This window comes from Centruroides sculpturatus, unplaced genomic scaffold, assembly GCF_000671375.1.
Source record: "Centruroides sculpturatus isolate CEXI.00-Female unplaced genomic scaffold, Cexi_2.0 scaffold1214, whole genome shotgun sequence".
In the NCBI taxonomy this organism is placed as follows: Eukaryota; Metazoa; Arthropoda; class Arachnida; order Scorpiones; family Buthidae; genus Centruroides; species Centruroides sculpturatus.
The window spans coordinates 1,707-11,748 of NW_019385996.1; the positions used below are offsets into that span (position 1 = coordinate 1,707).

General features: G+C 29.2%; 1 protein-coding gene across 1 annotated transcript in view; it reads left to right on the top strand.

Moving 5' to 3' along the window:
- Positions 1-825: 825 nt before the first annotated feature.
- Positions 826-10,042, top strand: part of LOC111612995 (zinc finger SWIM domain-containing protein 8-like) — a 54,445-nt gene continuing 45,228 nt past the window's right edge. The window contains exons 1-5 of the mRNA XM_023354291.1: positions 826-1,142; positions 1,862-1,986; positions 5,561-5,756; positions 7,406-7,486; positions 9,692-9,975. Of these exons, the coding sequence (XP_023210059.1) occupies positions 847-1,142; positions 1,862-1,986; positions 5,561-5,756; positions 7,406-7,486; positions 9,692-9,975 (982 nt within the window). The 5' untranslated portion in view covers positions 826-846. The remainder of the gene's footprint in view (positions 1,143-1,861; positions 1,987-5,560; positions 5,757-7,405; positions 7,487-9,691; positions 9,976-10,042) is intronic.

A 10,042-nucleotide genomic window follows, 5' to 3' on the forward strand; every position in this document is an offset into this window, starting at 1 on the left:
AAAATAATGTTTCAAAAACAGAAATACATAATGGGGAATTGACAAAGCTAGTATTTCAAGAGGATTTACCCCAAACTATTGACTATATGTTACAAGAAGGATTTAATTTTCACAAGGGAATCATTACAGATTGAAAGCAGAGACCACAAAACACTGCAACTGGAAAACTAAATTAAATAACCATGGAAAAGTAAAAAATATACTGTAAAGTTGTTTTAATCTTGCACCTCTCTCATATAAAAAAAATTGTTATTTGTTTTAATGTATTAATTATTTAATTTGAATGAAATGGAATTAATAGAATTCATGCAATTGTAAAAACAATAGATTTTAATTTAAATTTGTTTAAAAGAGATTTTTCTGTTTTTAAGTAGAGGAAGCTTGATGACAAGACAAAACCTTTCTCATTTGTTTCTAGCCATTTATACATGAGTACGCACGTTTTCAGCCTTCTTAATAGGCCTTCTTCAGGTACACTCTAAGAAGGCTGAAAATGTGTGTACTCGTGTATAAACGGCTAGAAACAAGTGAGAAAGGATTTGTCTTGGTCATCTTAAAATAGTTCTAACTACAAATGCATAGAAGTGGAAGCTTGATAAAGAATAAATAAAAAATGCAAATTTTACATTAAACTTTTATATCTAATAATATTGCTTTAGGTGCCCTTTTTTTTATAAACTATTATAGATATAGCATTATGTTATCATTATATTAATCCTACATTTGCATAAAATTATATCCATTTTATTATAAAAAGCTATAAGTATTGCTTTTTTCTGAATGGTAATTAAATATACTAAATTTTCATGAACTTATTTACTTATTTTATGTATTTTATTTTAGATAATGGATAAATTATTGGATAAAGATGTCCATCAAATGTACAAAGCACCACCATTAAGCACATATTATAGCAGTTGTAATCAGTCGACAACAGAGACATCCTCAAATCAGGGTAATGAAGATCATGGATTAGAATTTACTTGTCCACCTGAAATTGGAAGTCCACAAGAAAATGAAGATATTGAGGCTAGTATTTCTGAAGATTTCAATATGCCTGATGTTGAAAGTAATCAAGTGACAAATTTATCTGTACAAGAAGTAGATGTCAGAAATAAGCGATCTGTTTGGCAGATGCACAGGTATTACATTTTAATAGTACTGTTATAGGTTGCTAAATATTTGATTAAAATATGTTTTTAGTTACACACATTAAACAACTCCATTAGAAAAACTGGGAGAAACTGACAGTAGAATAAAAGGAGTCAAAGTTTATTTAAGGACTGAATCATCTCACATTCAGATCTATACATTTGAAAATAGAATATTGAAGAAGCATTTGGCATTCTTTTTCAAACATGTAGATCTGGAGAAGGGACAGTTTTGTCCCAAAAAAACATTTAATTGTAAAAAAAACCTAGCCCACACCTAGTCTAGCATCAGTTTTTCTTTATGTTTTAGTTACTTGCCAAATTATTTCAAGTATATCATACCAACTTTTAATAAAATAGATATAACATATTTAACATAATTCTTTAATTAATTTGATTTATAAACTTTGCTATTTATGTAATAAAATGGTGGAGATGCTGCATTTATCAGCCCATTTGACTGATGGAATAATAGCAGAATAGGATGATTTTATAATAATGATAAAATATATAATTATCTATAATTTTAATGTGTGAAGAATCATATATTTAACTGTTAATGAAAACAAAAAATGTATTATTTGAAAAAAGAGAAAAAGATCTCATGTACTGTACATCACAGTAATGTGTTATATATCTTGCTTTACCATGAGCACTTATGTTAAGAATTTCTATTATAATATATTATTATAATTTATTATTATTATTAGAGGAAATGAAGATATGGGTGACCGTAGTGAGGGAGCATCTAGTCCAGGTTGGGAAGAAGATTATAAAGCATGGGAAGCTAAATTTCGTTGTACCAACTTTAGGACCACAAAAAAGCATTCTAGAGGTATATATAAAGAAACTTCTAATTTTTGAATATTATTATATAATATATTGTATAACTCAAAGCTATTAAATGAAGTAATGATATCAAGTACTATATGTACTATTTGTCATACTGTATATAAAATAGATATAGCTTTTGCAGCTCATTAAAATTCTATCAGTAGTCATAATAGTAATAATCTGAATGCATTTAAGCATAAGAATATCAAAATTTAATAATCTTTGACACAAGTGCCTTTAATAGCATGTAAAATATCTAATCTGGATATGATTTCTTTTCAAGTGTTTCATAACTAGGGTTTATAGCAATCATGGAAAACTTGAAAATTTGGAATTTTCATGGATTTGAAAAACAGAGTTTTATGGAAATTGCTACTCTGTGTTAATGTTAACTACTTTTATTCAAGATAAGTCATTAATTGATACAGTTGTAACGTACCAAGCAACACAAAAGGTGGGTTACACAAGTTACTGTCCAATATAACCACTCAACAGTGAGGGATGGATATATCCGTCCAGGTTTATCGTGTGGCAGTGGTGAGGAACAGATATATCTGTTAAATTCTTTTGGGGGTATCTCCAAAAACTACTGTGGAAAAAATTCACATAAAAAGTGAATTGTGTAACAATAAAAAAAGACTTTTCTTTACTAAATCTTTTTCCAAAACAGTAATGAGAAAAAAACACATGGAAAAGTACTTTAAAAATTTCCCACGTTTATTCCTACTACTTTGGGGTAGCACCATACCTGACTATCCCACTGCTGAAAGGTTAAGTACCAGGCCTGGACTTTATGGAACAAAATATACTAATCCAAAACACTTATAAGTACAAATCCACAAATATTTATTAAATTAAGCAGTAATGAAATAAATAACAACAATGATTAATTATAACAAGAGTTAATATATATTTCAAATATTCAAAATTCAAGTAACAAAAATAAACAATTAATCAAAGAAAGTCTTTTTTCATATATATCAAATCAAATCAAAATCAAATCCAATTTCCTCCAAAAAAAAATACTCAGACAAAGTATACATTTCCTTACACTGATCGCTTATTAAGAATGCCAGAGAGGTTGCTGTGGGAGCTGCACCACACAGCTGGACAGACATGTTCTTTTGTCTGGTTCTCAGTGTAGCTCCTCATTGCCCTATTTACATATGTACACACCACGGGATCAGTCACCGATGCAAATTAGTATCTTTTGTCTTTTTTGAATTTTAGCATGTTGAGGGTTTCTTAGAAGTGTCCATCCTCAAAAAAAAAAAAAAAAAAATAATGATCAGACTTTGACTTCTTACACTGTGAGTATGAAAAGTTTGAATTGCGTGTAATGCAAAGAAGTTTTTTGAGGCATCTAACTTCATCAGAATAAAGGGTGCATTCAGAATCTGAGTGCTCGCTTTTCAAATAGATTAGTTGGCTCAGAGTCCAACACTTATTGAACACTCAATAAACAGCTGTTAAAAAAGTAATTTATGGCTTACAGAGTTACATAACATATATTGTTGATGATGTATGCTGTTGTAGCCAAATGTGTGCACATCTGCACTTATCTACAACACACACTTACTAAATACAAATTAATATTATATCCTTATATCCATATCAGTTCAAGAATAAGTTTGTCCTCTTAGTGCTCACTAGGCATAAAGAGCAAAAGAATTTTATTATCAATCATTATTTGTTCCATGACAATACATATTTTAATTCATAGTAAAAAGTTAAAATATTTTAAATTAGTATCAGCTGTTTAATCAAAAAATTTTCTTATTGAAACATAAAACAACAGTGATGACATATTTAGACTAGTGATGTAACGAATATTCGGTTACTATTTGGTATTCGGCCTATTTTTTGCTATTCAGCCGAATACCGAATATTCACTATTTGGCCGAATACCTAAAAACAGGAGTAAGAAATAACAAAAACACAGTAAATTAATCATTTTGGTATTTAGATTTAATGTTGTCGGGTTAGTGTTGTTTGTTTATATTTATTTATAACCTATAACATGCACAAAATAAAAAAAATAATAATATTAGTCACATGTATTCACAATTTATAATTACAAAGATCAGCACACGTACTGTACACACCTATTCGTTCGAGAATCGTCGCATATCTGAGGACTGACCCTGCCTATCCTTCTTTTTTAAGCGCTTGTCTTTACTCTTTCCTTTCTCTTTCCTCTATCGCTCAAGTTCACGTATGCCTGTGCATAAATCATAATACACGCTCACGATACTTTCGATTCATCACTTTTCTGTCGTAGTTTTTCCATTTTATAATTACGTCACTCATAGCCTGGTGATAGTGGAGAAAAGAGACAGATAGGACGTCAAATTAAGTCACAGTTATGATTTTACAGATTCGAGACAGCTTGGTAGCCCGAACGGCCCCAGGCTTTCGCCCGTGCACGCTAAGTGACTTTCATTACAAGCATTTAGCTTTCCAAAGTCTATGACAACAATTGTTTGGCATTGACGACCGCAAATTTCGCTCCAATAAGCTGCTTCAACTTGTTCGATTATGTTATCAACTCAATTTCATATTTATTTTCACATTTTCACTTCGCGGTCCTTCTCTGTTCTTTTTCCGTTATTTACACGTGTAGGTCATTTCATTGTTATCCACATTTGATATCATCATTTATCACATACTTCCATGACACTCTTGTCTGTCCGCTACAACTGCCAAGAATGAACGCAATTGGCGAAGTGTAGTGACAGCAGGCCAATAGAGAGCAGGATCCTTGCCATAATGCGGTTTGTGCACCAATTTTTGTACGTGCGTTAATCAAGCCGAATAGTTTGGCCGAATATTCGGTATTCGGCCTGAGGCCGAATATACTATTCGTTGCAACACTAATTTAGACACTTTTAGACTTCACTGTTAATTTTGAAGTTGTATGTCACAATAAATTCTTAATAGTGAGAATAAAATTAGAATTTTCAAAATTTGTATTCTTATTGTTATTGTTATACAGTATTTTATTTTTTTTATGTTATGTTCTTGAAAATGAAAAAAAATCCTGAAAACAGAAAAATCTAGCACTTTTTGAATCTGGTTCAGATGTTCTTAGTAAAACTAATAAGCTGTAATTATTGTAAAAGCATTTAGGTTTGTTATGAAGATTCAATAAAGGAAGATAGTGATTTAAAACATATACAGGAACTTTGGAACTTATGTTTCTGATAATAGCATGAAATGTTTCAGAAAAACAAGTTGTATCAAAATAATGTAAATTGTTTTAACAAATCATAAAGTTCATTAATCTGATAAATAAGTAACACCAAAGTAAACACCATAGTGTTAACCATGTGTCCATTCAAAGAACATTTAAAAAAAAAATCCTGATATAATTTAACATGCTGGATGTTTTAATAACTAAGCTACAGGGAAAAAGTTTTTTGTTTTCTAATGAAACTCTAATTTTTTAAATTGTTTATTAGAATAAAAATATTTTAACAAAATAAAAAGTTCCAATGAATGAAAAATTCAATTAAATAATCTTGAGTTTTTCATTTTAAAAAGATTACTTATTTTCTTATTATTAATAATAATAGGAATGGCCAGCATAGATAGCAGTGCTCCAGAAACAACTTCTAGTGATAATTCTCCTACAGTAGTAAGAAGAAGTACCTGGGTCAAATCTGGAGGACCAGGTAGTGATAGTGGTAGTAGTGGCGAAAGTAGCGATTCTTTTGCATCAAGTTCATCTGACGATAAAGTGCCACGAACAAAAGCAAGAGAAACTGAAAGGTATTTTATTATTTGAAAAAGTTTTACATTATATTTAACCATAATAATTTTCAAAAACTTAAGCAACAATTATTTTTTTGCCATAACTCTGCAAGAAATCACCTGGAAATCATTTTATCATGTGTAAAGTCATCTAGATGGTTTCTTCTAGCCATATTGCATGTACGAACTTGAACTTGCAGTGAATGTCTTTAATAGCACCTTTTGTCCATTTTATTGTAATCTTTCACTGTGTGCATTGACTGCATGCATTTTGCATGTCCTCATGTCACCTGTGATGTCTTCTCCCTGATATTTGCATGTGAATCACCTTTCTACTGAATTGGGTGTTCATTGTACTGATCACAACAAGCTATTTTCTATAATTTCATGACTACCTGCTTAAAAATTGCATTATTTGCATGCCAGTGTAATAAAGCTATGTTAATGAAATTATATTTAAAGAATATGATTATTGTTTATCATTTGTTATTAGTTTTCTGATTTTGCCTTTATTTTATTAATACTTTAATATACAAATATATACAGTTGACCCCCCTATAAGATATAGATACGTTCCAATTTATTAGGAATCCGATTTCTTACAAGTCATTCCAATCACAGCCCGACACGTGTCAAGTTTACGGACTACGGCTGATTGGAAGGTTTTCTTTCATAAAATTAATCGATTCTACACTAATCCGACTCAACATTTCCAAAATACGTATATTTTTTCGTAGTTTTATAGGAATCGTAATTATAGGAACCGTAATTATAGGGGGGTCGACTGTAATAACAAGCCCAAATTTTGTTAACCAAGTATCAAAGTGCCTAATTTTCTGAGGTCTTGACTAAGTATAGCCTGAGAAAATCCAACATTTAAATATTTAACATACTTCAACTACTGTAAGTTTTGGATAATATCCACAGTATTTAAATATTAAATATACAATTGTGATTATGACTCTTACATGATTTAATTTTATTAAGTTATTGAAAAATTATTTAGATTTTTTTCATAAATAAAATGGTAAAAATTTTTATTTCTTATTAAAGAAAATTTGCTTAGTTGAAGTAGCAAATATTAAGTGAAAACTCTCAGGTGACATACAAAAAGTAAAGTTGCAGTGGGCATTTTGCAAATCATACTCTATATGCACTTTTTTTTCTTGTAAGCAGAATAAGATATGAGAGGTTTAGGAGTTTAATTTACATCAAATTACTAATAATATAAATTATTATAAATTATAAAACTAATATTTGTAAGTTTTGAATCTATGTCTAGAACTAGAAACATCAATATCTTTTATTTTGTTAAATAATATAATAATATAACAAAAATGCATTTTGCTCTTTACACAATTTTTTCATTATTTTCCGTTATTCATTTTTAATTAGTTTGCTTCAGCTTATATGTGAGCTTTGAAAATAATGAAATATGTTACTTAGAAGTAAATGATTTTCACATTTTTACTTCATAATTACTAACTATTCCATTTTTTAAAAATTTGAAAATTATTTGTGTAATTAATGAAAGTAGAAAAGAAATTGTCTCAAAAATATTAATCAGTGTGACATATGCAATTTATTCAATCTTAATTAATAGATTTTAGGTTTTGTTCTGAGATCATTGTTTATTTTTATTTTAATTAAAACTTTTTATGTTTCAGTTTGCCACAAGTCATTTTGACAACACGTTTTTCTTCGGAAGGAATGGCTCGTTCAGGAACCCCATCTACAAAAGTTGCCAGGTAATTTTATAAAATGTGTATTTAGTGGAAAGAAATGAATTTTTATTATATCAGACACAATAATATATCCAATATAATTGTTGAATTTTAATCTGAAGTGTTATATATATGATATGATGTATTAAATATAAAATTGTATTAAAAAAAAAGTGATACTTGATTAGTTTATATTTGTATTGATCATTTATTTATTATAAAAAATAAGAGAGAAAGAATTCTTCTTATAATATTGTAATGTCCAACAATAGAAAATAAGTTACAATGAGAGACAAATGTATTGTGTTGTTGTTGTTGTTTTGTAAGGAATAATTTATAACAAAAAAAAACAAACAAATTCAAATTACAACCATCCAGTTTTTTTCAATGACATTCATTTATCTATTTTTCAAGCTGTTCTCAAGCAGATACTATGTTTTTTTTTATTCTAATGCATCATTGAATCTATTTATTTTAAAAATGGATTTTATTTTTTCATGTTTGTTAGAAAGGTCTGTGGTAAAATTCCAAGAAAAATCTTTGTTTGTAGCAAAAACATATGACAAGTGTAAGAATATACTGTAATTTTAATAACTTATGAATAAATGATAAACTCAGCTTTGCTTTAATGAAGTTTTCTTTAAAAATAATCCAATTGATGTCATGGTCCAGCAGTGGCTAAATGGATAACACTTCTGACTACTTATGAATTATGGGTTTATACCTGACCAACAGGCTGGTTGTGTGGAATTTTCCATGTTTTCTTCAGTTGTGTAACACTAAATAGAGACCAGTTTCCCCATAGAAAATTCTCTTAGGAGGCACCGTCTCCTTGGCAGATGATCTGCATGTTGTGCTGTCTTCTTCCATCATGCCAATCAATTTTTGATGTGGTTTTGTCATCTTTAATTTTTATATATACTTGAAATTATACCATAATAAGTTTAAATTCTAAGTCATATATTTTGCAAGATCATACTTCAAGGGATCAACTCATATATTTTGCAAACTTACAATATGTCTTATAGGTAATGGCATCAGTAGTCAACCGTTTAAAGTTGTTTTGGACTTTGATATTTTTTATTACAACATATAGTAACATGAAAAGCAAAATCCATGTGTGAAAATAAAATTTGTTCTATACTTTTCTTGGAAAAAGAAACATTTTTTTATTAGACCTTTGTTTACATTATGAAAAAAATAATAATCACAGGCTGTTTACCCAGTAGTTAACCAGTGAGTTGCATAATTGTTTATGGCAGTCGATGATTGGGTTTTTTCATCAAGAACCTCACAAGTGTGACAACTGAAAAGATCAGCGAGCTTGATAATAGGCATTTTGTAGAAAATACTCACCCAAAACACAGAACCCTCCTTATCTTCTAATGACGACAATGTCTCACTATGTGATCAACTACTAGAAGAGGTATTGAGTAACAATTGATGCAAACTGTTATTCTTACATGCCATTGAGAAGGGGGTTATCTTATGATGCTTCTCGTGAAGATGGTTTATCTAAAGCTGCTCCAATGGATTAATTACACATGGATTTCAGCTTATGTGGTTGACTAGCAGAAGTGGTCATCAGCAATAGGCACCCTTATCCTACTTAAATTTTTAAAACATAAATTATATCATAATTTTAAACTATCAAAATAACACTCTGTAACATTAACATCGTAACATAAAAGTTTGGAATTTAGTTTAATGATTTCTTTGATTCATTTAACACAAGATGTGTTACAATTTCAACACTTGGCAATATTCCATCTTTATTTAGTTGATCAACTAAATATCAACTAAATATAGATGGAATATCGACAAGTTTTGAAATTGTAACACATCTTGTGTTAAATGAATCAAAGAAATTAGAAAACACGGTTTCCGAAGATTAAAGAAAAAATAGTTTAATGATGTTAAAAATAAGTCAAAATAACTGTAATGATTATTACATTATGACAAACCTAGGTAAAAGTGGATTGAGTAACTTATAAAGATGTCAACAAATTCTAGTAGATACAAAGCAAAGAACAATAAGGATTATGTATTTAGTATTATAAAACATTGAATTCAGAATAGGCAAATGATTATATATTTTCTTTAACTGTATATAAAAAATATTGAGTAAATTGTTTTTTTTTCTAATTTTTAGTAGTATAATATATTGTTATCAAGTGTTATTGATATATAATTATTATTTTAAATCTATTTTTTTTTTATGCATAATAGGTTTAAGGGAAAAAGATCTTATCCAAACGTTCCCAATCAACCAAGTGAAGCATCAGCTCATTTCATGTTTGAATTAGCAAAGACTGTCCTTACTAAAGCTGGAGGTAATAGCAGTACGGCAGTTCTGTTTACTCAACCTTCTGCTGGCCAAAACCATCGTGGTCCTCATCGAGCTCTTCACATGTGTGCCTTTCAAATTGGTCTTTATGCCTTGGGTTTACATAATGCTGTTTCGCCTAATTGGCTTTCACGCACATATTCTTCTCATGTTTCCTGGATTACAGGTATTTGACATTTACTTAGTTAAATACTACAAATTTAAGTAAGTGAAAATTTATAATTTATATAAAT